We start from the raw sequence: 22,060 nt of genomic DNA on the forward strand, positions 1-22,060 counted from the left end.
GGCAGGCTACAGTCCATGGGGTTGCAAAAGAGTCAGACACGACTGAGCGACTAACACTTTAGACCCAAGTCAAGAACGCTTGGGAGCCCAGGGGGCCTTGGGATCCCCGGTGGGTGTGACCACTCCCTACTGGGGTGGGGATATGCTCCCTGTGTGCGGCTTCCCCCATGCCTGCGGCTCTGTGACCTCCTTTCCCCAGGACCCACCGTGTAGGCCTCCACGTGTCCAGGGAAAAGGCTGCTGCCTTTAATGGTCTCATCTCCGGCCAGGTCAATAGCCACCACAGTCTGCTCTCGGTACTTCTTACACAGCTCTACCACCTCGGGGGACCAGCCTGTGGGTGAGATGCCCGCTGGGCCTCTGGCAACAGCACGGAGGAGTAAGACCTCCCACCCCACGCACCCCTGCCTCCCACCCAAGGCCAGCGCAAGGCAGAGGGCCCCAGGTCCTGTCTTCCAGGCCTGACTCCACAGCCTTCCAGGCCTCAATGTCTTCTCCTCGCAGAGTGGACACCACCTGCTGCGGCACAAGGTCACAGGGATGCTTTTGCCAAGGCCCCGCGGGTGAAACACCGGGGGCAAGGCCTGGGCTCAGTACAGGACAAGTGGTAGTTCTCTCTCTCGATCCCCGACACCCACCTCTACTCAGCAGAGGGGATGGAGGTCCACACAGGTTAACATTTAAACCTAAAACGTAACTCACACTTGTGTTACTAAACGTATTCCTCACTACTACACGCTCACAACCAGTGAGGTCATCGTAAAGAATGAACCACCACAGGCTCTGCAATCAGATGGCCCTGGCTTCCGATCCGGGCTTTCTGCTTTGCTGATTGAGCCTCTACCTCAGTTTCATCATCTGTCGAATGGGGATACATGGTGGTCGAATTTATCGACCATCAATGTCAAATGGTGGTCCTGCCTCCCAGGTCCCTGCGAGGATTAGAGAGAATACAAGCCACTCTGCCCAGGGAGGCCCTGTGGGTTGACATCAGCCCCTCGCTGTGGTCTCACTCCTTCTTAGGGCAGAGAATAGGGTGAGTACGGCCACCTCCTGTGACAAGACATATCTGAGGTCCAAGAGAGGTGATGTGACCTGGCCAGAGTCACCCAGCCTTGGAAGCACAAGCCCTGGAGATGTGACCGGTGTCAGCCATAGGAAGACCCTTCAGGACCCGGAGCTCAGACCCTAGTCCCAAGTTCCGCAGCTCTGACAGGAGGGGGCCCAGCCCACAGTCTCCAGGGAGGACTGCGAGCTGATGGGAACCTGCCTTAGGCTTCTCTCTATTGTGCAGGCTCCCTCGGTTTTGAGCCTCGTGCAGGTCACATGGCTCTCAGGCTCCGCCTCCCTGGGGAGCCAAGTCTATTGCAGGAAGTTCTGCACCTGCCCGGAAGGAAGTCCCACCACGGTCCAGCTGATGGGCTCAAGGGAGACCACGGGGTTGGGGGGCGCGGTGGGACATAGAGGAGACCCGGTACGACCCCGTGCCCGCCAGGTCACGGCGGTGGCATCAGGCGGGCGGCCGGGGCCGGGGTCACACTCACTGGGCTGGTGGCGCATGCAACACAGGATGGACCGCACCTTCACACCGAAGTCCCGCTCCCCCTCCTGCAGGCCCTGGCTCACCAGCGACACCACCTCATCCGGGGTGAGGTCCCCTCTGTGTGTGGGGAAGAGAAGGGTGGGTCCAAGGCAAAGGCAGGCATAAAGGACAGAGGCTGGGATGGGTCAGGGAGGAGAGAGAGGAAGGAGGGGTCTTCCAGGAGAAGCCCTAGGCCCCACTAACCCACTGCCTCCACTGAAAGGCTGAGGGAGACGGCCCCAAGGCCTAGGACACCCACTTCCATCCTCCTTGGGTCTGCCTGGGGGCTTTCAGACTGGGAAGTTCTGTCCCAACTAGGGGGTCGTCAGACAGCCCCCTACTCAAGATGCAGAGCTCTGTTAAGCTAAACTGTTTTGATTCCCATTTGTCCACAAGTATCAGGGTCACGGCTAGAAGGGGGCAAGGTGGTTGAGAGGTACCACAGGGGTCATCCCTGGGGTCTAGGCAGAAGGGGCAAGAATGGGTCACATCACTTCAGCTACCAGGTGAGGATGGGACCCCTAGATGGCATTGGCTAAGCAGGTTCATGTTCCTAGACCACAGGCCTGTGCCCAGGACTAAGGATGGCAAGACACAGCCAAACGTTTTTGCCCAAGGTAAGAACAGGAGCCCAGGTGACGGATGGGAAGCACGTCCCTCAGGGCAGAGACAGGCCCATCATGCTGAGGCTGTGGACCAGCTCAGGATGCAAGATCAAAGTCTTGCTTGGGCCAGGGCTCCCAGTGTGCCCCTCGTTGCGAGCCTGGCCACCCTGCCACGGCCCCAACACAGCCCTCCAGGGGTCACTCACTCGGCCTGGTTCCAGGGGATCGGCTCCACCTTGGAGTTGGCCAGCAGGTGTGGGCTGTAACGCACCTCCACATACACCACGCCCTCCTTGGCCTTCATCTCCATAAACTCGTAGGCGATCCTTTTGACGGCCTCCCGGCAGCCCCTGGGGAGAGCAGAGAGGGATTCGAGAGCACCCCCCTTGGGTGCTCCAGGAGCGACAAAGCTGCCCCCAACCCATGGCAGACCAAACCCAAGTGGGGTCCCCAATCTCCCATTCCCCAGTCACAAGCTCTGGGCCTCTACCGTAGAAGATCCTAAAAGCCCAGCACATCCTGTCAGCTCTACTTCCCAACTTGATGCCAATCCTCTCCTCCTCCAGCCGGGTTCGACCACCTCTCCAGCCTCTCTATCACCGCATTTGTCCCAGTAGAGCAGCTACTGCAGTCTTTTAAAAATGGAAATCAAGGAACACCACTCTGGGACTTCCCTGGTCCACTGGTTAAGAATCTGCCTTGCAGCTCAGGGAACGCAGGTGCAACCCCTGGTCGGGGAACTAAGATCCCACAGGCTGCCAGGGAACTAAGCTCACGTGCTGCAACTAGAGAGTCTTGCACCAAACTAGAGAGTCCCTGCACCGCAGCTAGAGAGTCTCGCACCACAACAAAAGATCTCACATCACACCATGAAAGATCCTGAGTGCCGTAACCAAGACCTGATGCAGCCAAAAATAAGAGTGTCGCTCCTCCACTCTGAACCCTAAGGGCATCCCACCTCATAGATGAAATCTCAACTCTGAGACCCTGCTCACAAAGCCTATATAATCTGGTCCCTGCCAACCTCCCTGCTCCTTCCTCGAGGCCTCCAGGGCCTACTTTCCACCTAACGAACGGTCAAGCTAGTTCACAGGTCAGGGCCTTCGTGTCTGCAGCTCCCTGGCCTGCAGGCTCTTCCTCGGATCACCCTGTCCTCCCTGCTCCCTCCATTCAGAGCCCGGCTCCAGCCTCACCTCCTCAGGGAGGCCTTCCCTGGCCATTTCATTTTAAAACAGCCCCTCGCCCTTCTCCACCCCTTCCCCTGGGTTTCAGTTTTCTCCCTGCCGCTTATCGCCACCTGACATGACAGATCACGTGGTTTCTTTATTAGCCGATTTTCACCTCCCCAACCTAGAACATAGTCTCCATGAGACAAGGACCCTTCTGTCTTGGCATGGCTACGATCCCTCAGCCAAGGACAGAGTCTAGGACACTGCATCCGCTGAAATATTTCTTGAGTGATAGATGTAGGCCAGCAGGGAGGAGAAATAGGAGAAAAGGACACCCAAAGGCAGCAAAAGCAAAACTAGAGGGGGATTGCACCGAAGTAAAGAGCTTCTACCCAGCAAAGGAAACCAGCAGTAGGGTGACAGGCAACCTACCGAACGGGAGAAAGTGTTTGCAAACCACACACGCAGTAAGGGGCTAATGCCCCGAATGTGGAAGGAATTCCTACAACTCAACAGCAAAGCAAACAACAATACAAAAATTGATTAAAAAAAAAAAAAAGGCAAAGGGGGACTTCCCTGTTGGTCCAGGGACTAAGATTCTGTGCTCCCAATGCAGGGGGCCCAGGTTCGATCCCTGGACAGGGAACTGGATCCCACGGGCCACAGCTAAGACCCAGCACAGCCAAATAAATAAATAGTTTTAGAAAATAGAGGACCTGAATAGACATTTGTCAAAAGACATACAAGGGGCCAACAGGTACACGAGAAGGTGCCTGACGTCACTGATCACCAGGGAAATGCAAATCAAAACTGACTTAAGCCTTCACGAAGCTGGGCCTCTTCTCTCTTGTGGCCAAGAGACAGGAGCTGGGTAGCAGCACAGGAGAGGAACCTCGGCCTACATGTGAGCTCCGCCAGTCCACGTGTCCCGGTGTGGGGTGTTCAGGGGGAGGCAGCATGTGAACCACAGCATCTACTGATGTGCCAAGGATGGGGGCCCTGCAGGCCCTCCAGGCTGAGCCCAGAAGCTTCCAGAAAGCAGCCAGCAGCCTTGGCACACATCTTCCTTCCTTCCCCAGGACTCCTCATTCCTGTCCTGCCACTTACCCAGCCAGAGGCTTCTATCCGTCTCGCACACCCTCCTCACTGGTCCTCCAACAGCTTGTCCTCCAGACGGGCCCTTAGGTCCAGCCCTCTGAACTATAGCACACCTTTCCCTCCCAAGGAGCCATCCATGCTTCCTCTTCCAGGCAGCCTTCCCTGCCTCGTCCAGCCCCCTCCACCTCTTCCCCCTTTGAGCTCCGGCAGCACTGACTGCCAAGGCCCAATTATCGCCTGCCTTGTGAAACTCTGCTTCGTGCCAGTAAGCTCAAGGTGACACCAGGGCGAGAATCTGGGCTTCACCCCTTGCCAGCTGTGTGGTCCTGAGTAAGTTCCTTCAACTTTCCTGAGCCTTCATCTCCTGGAGGGGGTCCAGCTCTCAGGACTGTGAACAACTACAAAGAGGAAGACTGGGGGGTGGCAGCATGACAGGATGCTGCCCAGGGCCTGGGGGTGGGAAGACTCACGCAATGGCAGGCATGTAGTAGTTGAACTTGGCCAGGAAGTCTGGGAGGCTGAGTGGCTTGTCCATGCCAATGATGTTCTGTAGCCCCTCTGGTGTGTCAGCAGGGAGGGCGATGCCTCTCTTCCTGGGGACGAAACAGTGAGGATGGTGGACAACCCTGGGCAGGACCCTACCAGTTCCTGACAGGGTGCAGGTATCCAGCTCCTCCCATTGGACAGATGGGAAAACTGAGGCCCAGGGCGTATAGGACCAGGACCCAAATCCTTCCAGGACCTCCTGTCACTGAAGCCATGGCCAGCCAACAAATCTCAAGGAGGACAACTGGTGTTGAAGCCCATTTAACACATGAACACACACACCCACCCACACACACCCACACACCCACACCCACACCCACACCCACACACACACACACACACACACACACACACACACACCGGTGTCTGGGGACATGGAAGATGCAAGGGCGAACTCGCAGTAGAGCCAGCTGATCCTGTGCCAGGTCAGGGGTCATCAGGGGCAAGAACGGCAGCACACAATGCCCGGGGTAGGGTCAGGCGCCGGACTTCCCCACCCCACCCTCCAAGTGGCCAGCACATCAGAGAGGCTGGCCCAGCTCCTTGTGCTGGCAGAGCACCAGGGCCTCCGCAGCTCTCTCCCCTCCCTGCCCACAACCCCCCACATGTGGCCACTCAGTACAGGCTGGCTGAGAACAGCCTTTCTGCTCTGGGGCCTCCATTTCTCCGCAGAGCTCCCTGCCTCCTCCCAGCCGGGGCTGCCATTTCCTTCTGCAGGAGATCTTCCCATCCCAGGGATTGAACCCGGGTCTCCCACATTGTAGGCAGATGCTTTTACCATCTGAGCCAGATGACCTGGCTGTAGGATAAAAGCGACAGGCAAAGAACCCCAGACATTCAAGAGATGCTTCTCCCATGAGGGTCAGGAGATCAAAGGAACCCTAGGAAACAGGCAGAGAAAGCTTAAAAACCTTAAAACGAACAGCCTCAAGGAGAGGAGACAATGCCTCATCCTTGAAATGAGAACACTCCTTTTTAAAAAGGGGACTTTCCGGGAGGAAGAAAGAGCTCTCGGAGATCTAGAAGAATAGGGCAGTGAACACCAGGATGTAACAAAAGGAATGGAAAATAGAATTGAGAAAATCCTCCGGCAAGTAGAACAAAAGACAAGATAAAAAAATAGGAGCAAATGATTAAGAAAATTTAAGTGATTCAGCCAAGAGGTTTGGCCTCCAGTGACGTGCAGAGCAAGAAGAGAAGACAGAAGGGATGACATTGCCAAAGAGATGGAAAATGGACCGAAGTGTTGCAGTCCTTTAATAGCTTGTTACTAAAATATTAAAATGTTTCTCTACATAAATACCTGTTCCCTAAGTCCCCCTAAACGTGTCCTCTTCTGCTTCAAGGTGACCCCAGGCCTCATAAGTGTCCTGTGGGTCTCACCAGGGGTCACCCTGGTGCTCAAGCTCTGAGTCAGGCCTCCATCCCTGCCAGGTGTCCCCAGGGAAGATGATGCCCATGGTGTGGTCCTGGCACCAAGGTCAGGTGCTCAGTGCCCCCTTGGCCTTCCCCTGCTGGCCAGCCTACCTCAGTCACCCTCATGAGGCCACCCCCAGTCGCCACGGCCTCTGCAGAGCCCGTACCAGTTGTTAGATGCTGTATTTGGCATATCTTTCTGGGAGCTGGAGGGTGGAAGACATAGAAGATAAGGCTACGCCTCCAGCTCCCATATTCCCAAACACAGTGGCCACATTTGCCACAGGCCCCCTGGACCAATCTGGAGATCCAGAACTTTGGGGGTTGTTTTTTTTTTTTTTTGCTACTCCATATAGCATGCAGAATCTTAGTTCCCTGACTAGGGATCGAACCTGTGCCCCCTGCATTGGAAGTGAGAGTCTGAACTGCTGGACCACCAGGGAAGTCTCAGATCCAGAGCTTTCCATCTTCTCCCTCTGCACATCATCATCTGAGGGCCCACAGTGTGCTGGGCCCTGGATAGGTAGCCAAGACCAAGGCAGACCCTCGTGTCTGACCACCCGCTTTGTGTCTCCCCCAAGCCCCACCCTCTCCCAGGTGCCACATTTCTGATATGGCTCCTCCTTCCTGGCGCTAGTTAGGGTCAAGACCCCACCTGCCAATGTAGGTGACAGAAGAGACACAGATTTGATTCCTGGATTGGGAAGGTCCCATGGAGGAGGGCATGGAAACCCACTGCAGTATTCTTGCCTGGAGAGTCGCAGGGACAGAGGAGCCTGGCGGGCTACAGTCCATGGGGCCGCAAAAGAATTGGACATGACTGAAGCGACTTAGCATGCACAGCCTCCTCTATCTACCCAGTTGGCTGAACCCGAGTCAGGGGCCTCCCCCAGATGCCATCTCCCTTACTCATCAACAGCTTGTCCCCAAGCCCTAGTTATTTCATCCTAAATATTTCTCCCATTAGTCTTTTCTCCACAACCACCCAAAAGAGATCCTTTTACCTCACAGATAGAGTGACCTGGGAAGGCTTTATGGAGGAGGTGACCGTTAAGCAAAGATGAGATTGTCCTTCTCCCCTGAGGAAGCAGGAAGAGAGATACAGGCAGGCAGGATCCGAGCCCCGCTAGAGCCCCAGGAAGGAGCAGTGAGAAAATTCCAGGGCAGCGCGGCTACCATGGCTGCACATCAGAGCAGGGCCAGTGGTAGATGAGCCAAGGGGCAGGCAGGGCCAGATAGGGGCTTTGTAGGAGCTGGGACCTTATCCTGAAAGCCCCGGGAAGCCACTGAAGGATTCCAAGCAGTGGGGTGACATGCGAAGATGCACTTTTTAAAGAGCTTCTCCTGGCTGGGGTGTGGGGAACAGAGGAAAACCAGGGCAGAGGCCAGAGCTGCTGCAGCGGTCCCCTAGGAGACGGTCCAGCACCTCGCACAGGACTGAACCTCTGAAAGCTGCTAGACTAAGCTGTGAAGCTCCTCCCCAGGACCCAAGGTTGAGACAGGAAGGAATTGTTCCTAGGTCCCCTGCCACCTGGTGGCTCAAACAGTAAAGAATCCACCTGCAATGCAGGACACCCGGGTTCGATCTCTGGGTCAGGAAGATCCCTGGAGGAGGGCATGGCAACCCACTCCAGTATTCTTGCCTGGAGAATCCCAGGGACAGTGGAGCCTGGAGGGCTGCATAGTCAGTGGGGTCACAAAGAGTCAGACACGATGACTGAGTGGCTAACACTTTTTCACTTTTCACTTTCCCCGGCCGCCCACAGCCACTCACGGCAGCCAAACCTCTCTCCACCGAGGGCCAAGCCCAGTTCTTAGATGGCTCCCCAGTCAGCCATGACCATACTCTGGTTTTTGCTCAATTCTCCGCCTTCCTTGGTGTTGCGATACACCAAGAGCCAAGAAGATTTCCTCTTCTTGGGCTCCAAAATCACTACAGATGGGGACTGCAGCCATGAAGTCAGAAGACAACTGCTTCTTGGCAGGAAAGCTATGGCACATATAGACAGTGTGTTGAAAAGCAGAGACATTACTCTGCCCACAAAGACCTATATAGTCGAGGGTATGGTCTTCCCAGCGGTCACATATAGTTGTACGAGCTGGACTGAAGGAAAGGCAGAATGCCAAGAATTGATGCCTTCGAACTGTGGTACTGGAGAAGACTCCTAAAAGTCCCTTGGACAGCAAGATCAAACCAGTCAATCTTAAGGGAGATCAACCCTGAATATTCACTGGAAGGACTGATGCCGAAACAGAAGCTCCAGTATTTTGGTCATCTGGTGTAAACAGATGACTCATTGGAAAAGCCCCCGGTGCTGAGAAAGATTGAGGGCAGAAGGAGAAGAGGACATCAGAGGATGAGATGGCTGAACAGCCTCACCAATGCAATAAACATGAAGTGGGGCAAACTCCAGCAGATGGTGAGGGACAGGGAGGCCTGGAGGGCTGCAGTCCATGGGGTTGCAAAGAGCTGGACACGACTGAGCGACTGAACAACAGCAACAACAAGAGCCCAATAAAGAGGATGAACACAGGCTTTGGTGTTCAAAGTCCATCCTCCTCCAGTAGGAACCAAGTGTCACTGGGCAGGAGGTGTTCCCCTGAGGACCTCTACATCCTTGTCAGTGAAACACAGATCGTACTTTCTTTTCAAGGTACAGGGAAGAACAAATGAGACTATTTGTGTGTCCAGGGAAAGATGGCAGACTCTCAAGTCTAGTGACCTGGGTTTAAATCCCAGCCCTTATTTAAAGGCTGTGTGATCTTGGGTAAGTTACCCAAATTCTTTGCTTATTAGGTCTGGCACGTGTGAGAACACCTGGCATGAACTAACCAAGAAGTAGTAGAAGAGGTCAAAGAGATTAACACAGGCTTTGTAGAACTTCAAGGGCCATGTGTGGATACTGGCTTTGACCCCAAGCAAGTCGGGAGGGTTTGAGCAAGGAAGCGATCCAATTGCACAATGTCCTAAGATGATTGCTCTGACTCCAGTATCGTTGGGGACAGTAGATGGGGGAGGTCAGGGTGGCCACTTGGAGACCAGTCAGGAAGTCATTGCAATAGTTCAATGGCTCAGACCAGGATGGTGACAGGGAGGAGACAGTGGTCAGATTCAGAATGGGCTCGTGGCAAAGTCAGGAAGGAGATTGAGAAAGAAATTAAAACCCTCAGAGACAAGATAGAATAAGAAGAAACGGGTGAGGGAATTCCCTAACGGTCCAGGAGTTGGGACTCTCTAGTCTCACTGCTGAGGGCCTGGGTCTGACCCTTGGTCAGGGAACTAAGATCCTGCAAGCCATGCGGCATGCGAGCCAAAACAAAACAAAACAAAACAGGTGAGAACACAATCAACAGAGGCTCAAGTCACAGGGCAGGTAAAAGGCCACTGGATTTGGCTGGGGTGGAGGAGATGTCAGGCCAGACACACCCATGCTTCTCCCTCTCAGCCCCAGCCCACCCCACCTGGGAGGCCTCCAGCATGTTCTGTCCATATCCCAGTCTGACTGACTCCCTGGTCCCCTGACTGCTGACCTCAAGATCAAACTCCGGCTAGATCAAACCCATCAAACCCACACCCCTTCTCTAGAGCCGAAGAAGTGCCTAGATGGTTCCCAGGATGCCAAGTCGAAGTGGGAAACAGAAAGTCTGACCAGCGGCCCTACAAGGGCTACTCCCTTTCCTCCTCCCTCTACCCTGCCCTGGACACGCTCAGATTCTTGCTCTACTAATGAGCGCGATTTGACCCCTTAACGGGTTGCCCATGATTAGATCCCATCTGGGTTCCTGGTTAACCCACCCTAATTGCCTCATTAGGGACCCTGAGTCAACAGCTGGTACTTGACATTGGGCAAAGGACAGGCAGAGATAAGCCCAGTGGCTTCACCCCACATAGTCAGAGGCAATTACAATTAATAATAGTAATATCATCACAAAGTGACATTTATGGGGCACTTAGCATGCTTGCCCTCAGCTAAGTATTTTTTGTGCAATACTTCATCCAAACCTCCAGCTCACTGGGGCAATGGTCAGGGGCATGGACTCAGGATCACACCTGTTTACATCACAACTTACTTCCCTTACCCTGACTTGGTTTCCTTGCCAGTGAGTTGGGGACAATAATATACCCACCTCACAAGTTGTCACGAGATTTCAGTAAGTCAATCCAAACAACATGGAACTCTCCAGAGGCCTCCTGGGGAAGAAGGCCTCTTATCTGTGGACTTACCTGCCATAATATAAGATGGTTTCGGGCTTGATGGCTCCATCCAGGTGGACATGCAGTTCTACCTGCAAGGGCGCAGAGGGAAAAGAGAAAAAACAGACACCCATAAACTGGAGAACCCTGTGGACAGAGGAGCCTGGTGGGCTACAGTCCGTGTAGTTGCCAAGAGTTGGACATGACTGAAGCGACTTGGAACGCGACGTTGTGTTTGTTTCAGGTGGACAGCAAAGGGACTCAGCCATACATATACATGTATCCATTCTCCCCGTGCGTTCCAAGTTGCTTCCCCACAGGGAAGACCAGGCAAGAATACTGGAGTGGGTTGCCCTGCCCTCCTCCAGGGGATCTTCCTGACTCAGGGGCTGAACCAGAGTCTCTAATGTACCCTGCATTGGCAGGTGGGTTCTTTACCACTAGCACCACCTGGGAAGCCCTAATTGGCTATACTCCAATATTAAATAAGGTTTTTGTTTTTTCTTAAAAGATCTTCCCACAACTCCAGAAAGGGCACTAGCTACTTGGCTACCTTGGTGATCCTCTTCCGTATGCTCATCCCCACCAACGACACTCAGGACACAAAGCTAAAAGCTTACGGACAGGGACTTGGGGGCCAGCTCATCAGACTGGACTCCCAGCTCTGCCTCTTCTCTGCCTGTGCGATCTTGGACAAGACAACTGAGCTCTCCACCTGTTTCCTCAACAGCCAAAAATATTGTCTCCTTGTCCAAGAACAATTTAAGGTTTTTAAAAGGTGGCAAGCTCAGCCCATGGGCAAGAGCCCCTGCCTCTCAGCCAGGGTCCTTCGCACAGACTGTTAAGAAAAGCAGAGCAGGTGCTGGGAAACGGTGGGGAAGCAACTACTATCTCTCTGCTCCAGGTCACGGAAGAGCTTTTCCCCAGCCAGGGAGAGACTCAGATCATTTTTAATAAACATCTCTACCAGGGTGGGGCCTTCTCTGGATCTTGGGAGTCCGGACAAGAAGTGGCCACCCTGGCTGGGGAAGGAGTAGCCAGGGACCCACTGGCCCAAGGGCATCCCAGGAGCACCCACATGAGCTGCCTCCTGTGCAGGAAACCCAGCCTGGGGCCCCCAGGGGGCCAGCAGGGCCAGGGGCACCAAGCCCCCCATCAGCAGGATATCAGAATAATCAGATCTCTCCGGAAGTCATTCAACCAGCAAAGAACCAACTCTGTCACAGATTCTGCATCCAGTGAGTTGCTGGATTCCCTGACAAGATGAATTGAATGCCCGCTTAGCCAAAAGTGGATTGGATTCTCAAAAAAGTACTCTGCACTGGGAACACTGAAGAGCAGGGAACTGCCAACCAGCTGTTCAGCCTTGGACAGGTGACCTCACCTCTCTGAGCCTCCAGTTTCTTTCTTTTCTTAAGTCTTTATTGAATTTGTCACAATATTGCCTCTCTTTTATGTTTTGGGTGTTTTTTTTGTCCACAAGGCAAGTGGGATCTCAGCTCCCTGATCAGGGATCCAACCCACACTCCCTTCATTGAAGGAGTCCTGGTCCCATGAGGCTTACAGTCCAGCAAGAGAGAGAGAAGTTAAGTAAATGTTACGCTGGTGGAATGCACAGTCACAACCCAAGTCAGCTCCTGGGAGGCATGAACACAGACCTACCAAAGAGGTAACGAACAACCGAACTCACTCAGCTGGAGGGCCAACGATGGTTTCCCAGAGAAAGCAGAGGTTGAGCTAAGAGCTAAGGATTTCCTAAAGGAAATCAACCCTAAATATTCACTGGAAGGACTGATGCTGAAGCTCCAATACTCTGACCACCTGATGCAAAGAGCTGACTCACTGAAAAAGACCCTGATGCTTGGAAAGACTGAGGGCAGGAGAAGATGGGGGCGATAGAGGATGAGATGGTTGGATGGCATCACTGAGTCAATGGACATGAGTTTGAGCAAACTCTGGGAGATGGTGAAGGACAAGGAAGCATTGTGCGCTGCAGTTCATGGGGTATCAAAGAGTCGGACACGACTTAGTGACTGAACAACAACAGGCAAAAGCAGGGGTGAGAGGGAAGGCTGGAAGAGCATCTAGACAGAGGGAACAGCAGGTACGAAGGCCATGTGGTGGGAGAAGAACATGGTGTGAGAAGGACTGAACACAGGTCCAGAGAGGGGAGCACTGGTGGGACTGGAGAGGCTGTAGGGGCACCAGGAGGATTGGGTTCTGACCTGAGAGCAACAGAGACATGGGTTTGATGCTGAAGAGGACAATGCATAGCTAGAGACCACTGTAGTCAAGTGTCTGAATGATGGTGATGTCTCAGACTGGGATGGTGAGGCCAACATGCCAGGTGGACAGAAAGGGGTGTCAAGGAGGATGTTTCAGGTCAGGCCTGGGTGAGAAGCGATTCTGACACTGAGATAGAGAGCCCAGGAAGAGGATCAAGCTCTGAGCAGGGAGGAGGCGTAGAGGCGTGGGGAGAGAAGCACAGTCAGTGTGATCTTGGGTATGTGAAGCTGGGACACCGCTGAGACCTCCACGTGCATGGGGACTAAGCCAGTGGCTGCGCAGGTCTGGAGCTCCCAGAGAGATCCAGGCTGGAGATGTGAGTAGGAATACAGAGGCTGTGGTCTTGAATGAGCTCCCTCAGGGAGGGAACATAGAGGAAAGAGCAGGAAAGGAAGCCTGGGCGAGCACCAGTGCCCAGTGGCTTACAGAAGCGTGTGAGCCTGGAGAAGAGCTGCCAGAGAGATGGAAGAAGGGGAGCCAGGAGCATGCGGGCTGCAGAAGGCGAGAAGATTTCAACAGGGAGGAGTCCCCTCCCCACCCCCCTGCGGCTGGTGTAGGGGGCTGAATGGTGAGCCCCCCAAAAGACAGCTATATCCTAATCCCCAGAACACAGACTTCTGTACAGGGCAAACAATGGGATGAAAAATCTTGAGTTTTTTTCTGGAATATCTGGGTGGGCCCTATACCCAATACCCTTTTCCCTCATGAGGGAGGCAGAGAGTTTTGAAAGACACACACGCAAGGAAGCAGCATTAGGACCATGGCAACACATGAAAGTGAGGCGACCGCAAGCCGAGGGACACCTGGAGCCCCCAGAAGCTGAAGAGCTGGCCAGTGGTTATGAGAAGGTAGGAGAGGGTCCCTCTGAGAAGGAGGAAATAGAGGAAGAGTCGGCAGGGGAAAGGGACAAGGAAGGAGAGCTATCAGCTCCAGGCAGAGGGACATGTGGGCATTATGTGTCTGAAGCAGGCGGTGAGAAATGAGGCCAGAGAGAGAGTTAGGCGGATGGAGGGCAGGGAGATCTCACAGGTCACAGGAAAGGGTGATCTGCTGCAGGGTTTCCCACAGGGGGATTCACCTTGTAAAAGCTTCCTCTGGCTGCTGTGTGGAAAGCAGGCTGAAGGAAGTCAGACCAGAAGGCAGAGACCTGAGGGTGTGGTCCAGCTGGGAGATGAGCCCCACAGGGAAGACCTGCCACAGCGCCAGACACAGTACATGTTCAGGGAGCAGGAACTGCCTGGTTCCCTGGAAAGGAGGCCTCAGGGAGCCCGCAGGATACGGGTGGCAAGGGCGCCCAGAGGGAGGGAAAGCAGAGCCTGCCTCTTGCGCCCAACCTCCCCCACCATTGCCCCCCACACACTCCCTCCCCCTGTGCTCTTCAGGGCCTCCTGGGAAGCTGCCCAGACACGTTTCAGGGGAGGAACAGAGGCCAGGAACTGTCTGCACTGGCGGTCCATGCTCAGATAGGCCTCCCACTACACTTTCTGGAAAACAAATGACCCATGGAGAAAGCTGTCAGCCTACCCCAGATGACAAGCAGGCACAAGCTCAGAGATGGCGGTGGGTGGGTGAGGGGGCACCCTGCTCTGTCAGCCCCCTTCAGGGGAAAGAAATAGCAGTGACTTCCAATTTACCATCTCCTATGTTCTGGACCATCTATATGCATCATTTTATATCATCCTTACTGGGAAAGATTGAAGGCCGGAGGAGAAGGGGACGACAGAGGATGAGATGGTTAGATGGCATCACCAACTCGATGCACCTGAGTCTGAGTAAGCTCCGGGAGCTGGCGATGGGACAGGGAGGCCTGGTGTGCTGCATGCCACGGAGTCTCAAAGAGTCAGACACGACTAAGCGACTGAACTGAACTGAATATCATCCTTACAACCAGGGAAGTAGGGACTTGACTCCCATTTTACGCATGAGGAAACAGGCTCACAAAAGCATCCAAGGATGCAGAGGCAGCGATGGAGTTAGGATTTGTACTACCCAGGTCTGAACTGAGCTCATTCTCTACCGTCTCTGCAGGCCTAACCTCAGATGTAAGGAGCTGCTTACTGTTATCAGACCCTTTATTTCCTTTCATCTTTGCCCCTAGGCAAGCTCCTCGGGGGACACCCTAGCCCCATGATGCGGATGGGGAAATGGGCTTGCCAAGCTGAGCTCAGAGAAATTCAAGAACCTGCCGGGTTACCCAGACCAACAGGGGCAGAGCTGGGGCAGAACCCGAGCCCCTCCACCTCTAACCCAAGTCATGCCCACCGACCATACTACCTCCCTAGAACTTGCAGCACACCTACACTTGGCCTTCTGAGTGCTGGGTGGGGGGCGACCTCAACCCCCACCCCCTGCAGTCACTTTCCACGAGGCTGACTCACAGCGAGCGTCTGATAGAACTGCAGGAAATCCTCCAGGCCTGAACAGGAAACATCCCCAGTTACCAAAAAATATTTACTAAGTCCCCCCACCCCCAGGTGCCAGGCACTGTGGGGAACACAGGGAATCTGTGCTCTCAGGAGATACCAGGCAGGCAGGTGAGGCCCAGGAAGGAATATGCACTCCCCAAGGTCCCTGGTGACTCAGTGGTAGAGAACCCGCCTGCCAGTGGAGGAGACCTGGGTTTGATCCCTGGGTTGTGAAGGTCCCCTGGAAGGGAATGGCTACCCACTCCAGTATTTTTGCCCAGAGAATCCCATGGACCAAGGAGCCTGGGGGGCTATATAGTCCATAGGATCGCAAGGAGTCAGACATGACTTAGCGACTAAACAACAACAACAAAGGTCACACAAGGTGTCAGTGGCAGGGCCAGGACGAGGACCCAGGACTTGAACTCTAGGACCAGACACTCCCAGATCTGACTCCCACTCACGACTGGCCGGGCTGTCTACCCTCAAGGCACAGCTGAACCAGACTACTTCTCCCCAGCACCCCCCACCCCAACTCACCAAACAAACTCATTTTGTTTTCATCTCCCTGACTTTTATTTTTATTTATTTATTTAATGTTGTAGACCACACTGTGCAGCATGTGGGATCTTAGTTCCTCAACCAGGGATCAAACCCCTGCCCCCTGCATTGGGAGGTCAGAGTCTTAACCACTGGGACCACCAGGGAAGTCCCCATCCCACTGACTTTTTCAATTCATTTACTTATCATGCCTGTGTCCCTGACTGTCAGTTCCCTTAAAGCGGGGACTCTGTGCCATCCTGCTGTGCCCCCAGTACCTAAGACAGAGCCCCGCACAGCAGGAGGTGCCCAGGAGGTGCTAAACAACTGATTGTTTTCTCCTCTCCCTGTCCTGGGTCAGCAGTGCTGTGTCCTCTCTCTGCAGCAAGGAAGGGCTGACCTACCCACCTTGGGCCTGGCAGAGAACCCAGATGGGGCAGAGTAGCCAGGGTGGCTTGACCAGCCCCCAGGATCTGGGCACTGCAGTCAGAACCAGGAGCCACAGGTGCCCGTGATCCTTCTTAGCCCCACTCTCGGCACTGAGTTGGGCAACACCAGGGGTCAGTGCCCTCATGCCACCACAGCCTCTCAGCCAACTTTTGGGGTGATGTCAGGAGACAGAGCAGCCTCAGGGCTGCCATTGTTTCAACCACACCTCCTCCAAGAAGTCCTCTGGGGTCAGCCCCATCTGCACCTGTAGCTCCGAGGTACAGAGCAAAAAGGGCCATCCCTCAGTGCCTCCGGCTGACTCAGGGCCCAGCTGAGCTCCCTGGGCCTCTGTGAGCTTCCCCAGGGGGTTTCACAGATGGCAAGGTGTCTCCTCAGCCAGGAGCCAAGTCAACCTATAGGGCAACAGCCTAGGAACTCAGAAAGGTTACCCCCATTTTATAGATAAGAAGACTGAGCCTCAGTGAGATTTCATAACTTGCCCTAGGGCACAGTCTAATGAGTGCCACGCCCAGAAGCTGTTTGATTCTAAAGCAGGAGGTCGTAACCACCACATCACACTCTGTTCATCCTGCGTATCCGTGCTGAGTCAGTGCTGGTCAAATCTAAACAGGATGATTAATAACCATGATGAGGGTGATCAATAGCAGCTAGCATCGGCCTGCCCGCTCACCCAGGGCTGCATTGGTGTTTTATGTAGGGTGGATACAAATATGATTTCCGTTTTAAAGATGGGGAAACTGAGGCACAGAGAAGCAACTCCCTTGAGAACCCCAGAGACTGTCTCTCCCCTGACCTTGCGTCTCTGGGGCCTCAGAACCTAGAGGGTGAGATGGCCCCCAACCCTCTATAAATATAGGCTTGAGGCTCACCTTGGCTACCCTGGCCTATTCTTCTCCCCTGTCCAAATCCAGGCCACAGTCCTACCCTTCTCCAGCCCAGGGGCATCCCCCAGGTCCACAGGGCAGGCAGACAAGCTTCTTCCAGCTTCCAGGGGCCCTTCCCATGCAGGCCACGCTCACCCTGAGGTCAGACGTAGAATCGGGAAGCTGTCTGCCCTGCCTGCCCTGTCATGCCTCGCTGTGTGACCCTGGACACCGCACCTCCCCTCTCTGGCCCTTGCTTCTTCCTCTGTGAAACACAAGGCTTGAGGGAAACCCAATCTCTCTCTTCCCCTCCCTCCCAACTGCCACGTGCATTGTAAAGGGTAAGGCCGGAGGGCTCTTCCTGGCCAGGCCACATTTTTTTTTAACAGGTGGCTTTAGTAACAGCAAAGCCCCAAAAGCCCACAGCAGTGCTAACCCAGTGGGCTTTGTGGCCGGAAGACAAGAGGCGAGAGTGAGAGCTGCAGGTGCAGGTGGAGAGGCCGCCGCAGCTCCCACCGCGCTCCCCAGGGAGGAAATGCACCCCCGAGAAACTGCCCGCCAGCCGGGTGCTTCACAGGCCCCAGTCGGCATCCATTTCCCCCCAAGAACTGTGTGTGACCCTGGCTTTATCAGCCCACTTTACAGAGAAGGAAACTGGGGCTCAGGGAACTGTCCACCCGAGCCCTTGTAGCTGCTAAGCGGTGAGGCAAGGATCCCTGCTCAATCTGTCTGAAGCCCACAGCCACTTTGATTCTAACTCCGCCCCCGCCCCCACAAAGTGGGGTATAAATATGCAAAGCAGTTAACAGCATCTACCTCGGTCTTGGGTAGGTCTGGGTTCACATCCAGCTCTGCTGTTTTCTGGCCATGTGACTTTGACAAGTTCCTTCTCTGAGCCTCAGTCTCCTTATATGTATATGAAGATAATAACAGGACTGTATTTTTTTTTTTTGAATTTTTGCAGCATATGTGTCTGCATTTCCCTGACCAGGGATCCAAGCTGCGCCCCCTGCATTGGAAAGTGGAATCTTAACCACTGGATCACCGGGGAAGTCCCACAATAGGACTTACTTTAAAGGACTGCTGTGAGCATTAAATGAGTTAATATACACAAAGCAGTTAGAACAGTGCCTGAAACAGAGTGAACATTCAAATAAGAGAAAGAAAAGAGTACGTTAGACATTGAGCTTCAATACTCTGCATGAATAGGGGGGCCTGGCTGTTGCAACTTGGACCAGCCTACAGCTTCAAGGCTGTCAGATTTTGCGTAGCATTGAACAAGCCACTTCACCTGTCATGCCTTAGTTTCATCATCTGTAAAAGGGGACGAAAACATCCACTTTGTCGAGCTGTCCAGAGGATTCTGTGAGATAAATCACCCAGGTGCCTGCTACCCACAAACACTCAAATGGCCACATTGTTACTCTTATTACAGTGACAGCCGTGTGACCACCATTGCCCTCCATGACACTGAACTCCTGAGGGCCGTGAGATTTTCCAGCCTTGCCTCCTGTGGAAACAGACTGATAAGGGCCCCCCCTCCACCTGCCTTTGCACCTCCTCCAGTGCCCAGCAGGTGTTCAGGAAGTTTTTTGTTGGAATAACATAATCAGAGCAGGTAGGCAGCTGCCTAGGGTTTTGCTACTCAAAGTGTGGTCCGTGGCCCAGCAGCATTAGCACCTCCTGGGAGCTTTTTTGGAGCTCAGCATCTCAGGCCCCAAACCCAGATCTCCTGATTCAGAGTCTGAACACTAGCAAGTATCAGGTGATGTGAATACACATGAAAATTTGGAAGACAAGGCCTTGCTTTGCCTTCTCAAAATTGGCCGGTCCTGAGAAACCAAAGAACCCAGCAGCGGCTTCTGTCCCAGAGAGGCCCACACCTGGGGCACCATTCCCCCCAGTGGCTTCTGCAGAGGCAGTTCAGGAAAGCTGGCTAGGGCACGGAATTTTTGAAGCCAGCCCACCCTGGGCTCTAACCCCAGCATCACCACATCCTAGCTATGTGATCATGAAAAGTGAAAGTGAAGTCGCTCAGCCGTATGCGACTGTTTGCGACCCGTGGACTGTATAGGCCTCATTAATTTCTGTGTCTCTCTGTTCATCTGTAAAATGAGACAATACCAGCTACCACCCAGAGTCACTGCTAGGATCAAGTAAATTAATGAAGGGTGGTATATTCAGAATGGTGCCTGGCACAGAGCAATAATTCAACTCAATAGGTTCTAGCTATTAATTCTAGTGGTTCCCCATCCCACACACGGGAAGGCAGGGAGTTGGCTCTGGTCACAATGGCTGAGATCCACACTTCTGGCGTCACTGACCAGCTCAGACACACTCCCTCCTCTCAATAATACAAAATGTATCACATCTCACGTACGTAGTAGGTGACACTCTATCTTCCCTCTCAAGCATTGCCTTTTAATCTTTGGACACCTCCATTACAGGTGGAGCCCATTTCCCAGCTACAGAAACTGAGGCCCAGAGAGGGGAAATGGCCTGCCAGCTTGAAGCAGAGAGGATTGGGAGAGGCCCAAATAATGGGCATGATAATAGTCCCTCCCTTACAGGCTGTTACAGAGGTGTTGAAGGTGTTGGTGCATATAGCAAGTTCTACAGAAGGGTCATCTGTTATCTCTCTCCATAACCCCCATTTCACTCCCAGTCAAGAAGTTTTGTCTTCTGCCTTGCGATGCCTGCAATGCGGGAGACCCAGGTTTGATCCCTGGGTTGGGAAGATCTCCTGGAGAAGGAAACAGCAGCCCACTCCAGTACTCTTGCCTGGAGAATCCCATAGCTGGAGGAGCCTGGTAGGCTACAGTCCATGGAGTCGCAAAGAGTCGGACATGACTGAGCGACTTCACTTTTGCGATGCATATTAGGGTAAGATGGCTCCCCGGCCCAAAGGCAGGGGGACTCCCAAAGCACTGAAAACAGGGAATTCCCTGGCAGTCCAGTGGTTTGGCCCCATGCTTTCACCAAGATCCTGCCAGGGGACTTCCCTGGGGGTCCAGTGGTTAAGACAATGCACTCCACTGCAGGAGGCATGGGCTCCATCCCTGATCAGGGAACTAAGACCCAGCATGCTGCATGCAGAGCCAAAAAAATAAATGTACAAAAGCGGCGGGGGAGCCTCCAAAGGAACAAAACACTGATGATGGGACATGGGGCATCCAGGTGAGCTGCAAAGGAGGCATGCGGATGGCAGACGTTCAGCCCCAGTGCCTGTAACATCTGGCAGGGAGCAGCAGAGGCGTTTGCCCTCTGGTGGGGGCATCGGAAGTGGGGACCAGGGCTTATGTGGTCAGAGTCCCCCTTTCCCTTCTCCCCTACACCCAGGATTCTCACCCATGCTTTAGCGATACCTGCCATCATCACTCACACCTATTTCTCAGAGAGGCAAGTTGAGGTTGATTGTAGCTCGCTCCTTCCTCTGACCCCACCCAACCCATCTCAAACCCTACGAGCTGATTCACTCTGCTGGACAGGCTCCTGGGCTCCTTTTCCTGGACTCTCTCAGTGCTCCCAAGCCTGCCAAGTGGGCCTGGACCCTCCCTGACCCCACCATTCCCAAGACACCACAGCTGGTGGGAGAAGGGACAAGGAATTTATCCCTTGGTGGCTAGTGGCCATGACTCGGCCCAGAGTGAACTCTTTGGGGGCCCAAGGCCTAAGGCCCATCCAGCCCCTCTAAAGTGGGGAGAGGGGTTCCCTGCTCCCCTCCCTACCCTTTCTGGCATGGCCCACTGCTCTCACAGGCACATCCACAAACCAGGGTTCCTTGGTACTCACAAAATAGCCATAGTGTTGGAGTATAAAGCTGCTTCCATTCACCCTGCACTCATGCGTTGTTCACACTAGGTGCCTGTGGGTGTAGATACAGGGGCCCATTTGACAGCCGAGGTTCAGAGAGGTTAAGCCACCTGCCTAGGCTGCTCAGCACAGGCATTGCTAGGATACCCATTTGACAGACAGTGAAACTGAGACCCAGATGGGCCAAATCAGAGGCAGAAGCAGAACTTGGAGGCCAGCCAGGGGCGCCTCCAGATTCAGGACCCTTCCTGTCTCACTGTCTCTCATTAACCGTCCTGGAGGCGGGCAAGGACCTGAGCTGAGGGAAGAACGCGCCTGCAGCTGCCCCATTTTTTCTCGGGGCAGTGGATGCCCCCAAGCCCTCCAGCCAGACCAGGAGCCGGACCCGGAACCCGAGCCCCCGCCCGCGCTCACTTTGGGCTTGTCGAAAGCTGGCGTCTGGGCCATGGTGCCAAGCGTGCGCCCCAGCGCTGCTCGCTCTGCCGAAGGAAGATCGGTGGTCCCCGATGGGTCGATGGCCGGTCCGCTTCTCCGGGGGCCCGCAGTGACCGCGGCCCGCCACGCTCCTCTTAACGGGGCCCAGCCCCGCCCCCGCCGTCCGGGCCCCGCCCCCGCCCCCGCCCCCTCGCCGGAGCCCCCGCCCCCGCCCCTCCCCATCGACCGGCGCGCTGCGCATTTCCTGGAATTCTTGCGGCGCGGGGTGGACAAACCCGAGTCCCCTCGGAGCCTTGGCCTGCCCCATGTCCCTGGCCCAGGACCCCGGGTTGGAGCCACCTGTGGGCTCACACTCCAGCCGCCTGGCCGGGCTCTGCGCCGGCCTGGTCCCTCCTGCAGGGTCACACTACTGCCTGGGCGCCTACATGTGCCAGGCCCCAGCTGGAAACTGGGAAATCTGTGCGCTTCACAAACTTCATGGGGCTCGCACTCTACCGGACAAGACATAACGCTCATCGCAGAATCACACAACAGAAATGTATAATCCAGAAGCTTTAACGGGGACCAGTCGTGAACGGCAGGTGGGGGAAGGCTTCGCTGGGGATCTTAAGGAATTTATCAAGTGAAGGGGATTGGGGTGGGTAGGGGTGGAATGGA

General features: G+C 54.4%; 1 protein-coding gene across 3 annotated transcripts in view; it reads right to left on the reverse strand.

Annotated features, from left to right (window-relative positions):
- ADA (adenosine deaminase) overlaps nt 1–22,060 on the reverse strand; it is a 49,828-nt gene that overhangs the window by 4,367 nt on the left and 23,401 nt on the right. For 2 of the 3 annotated variants that reach the window (XM_018057905.1, XM_018057904.1), the window contains exons 3-7: nt 10,642–10,703; nt 4,925–5,047; nt 2,394–2,537; nt 1,545–1,660; nt 207–334 (exon numbers count right to left, since the gene is read on the reverse strand). In XM_018057905.1, coding sequence (XP_017913394.1) covers nt 207–334; nt 1,545–1,660; nt 2,394–2,537; nt 4,925–5,047; nt 10,642–10,703 — 573 coding nt within the window. Of the gene's footprint in view, nt 1–206; nt 335–1,544; nt 1,661–2,393; nt 2,538–4,924; nt 5,048–10,641; nt 10,704–21,382; nt 21,556–22,060 lie in introns of those variants that run through there. The other variant, XM_018057906.1, reaches the window with a different exon arrangement.

Source organism: Capra hircus, chromosome 13 (genome assembly GCF_001704415.2).
Source record: "Capra hircus breed San Clemente chromosome 13, ASM170441v1, whole genome shotgun sequence".
Lineage (NCBI taxonomy): Eukaryota > Metazoa > Chordata > Mammalia > Artiodactyla > Bovidae > Capra > Capra hircus.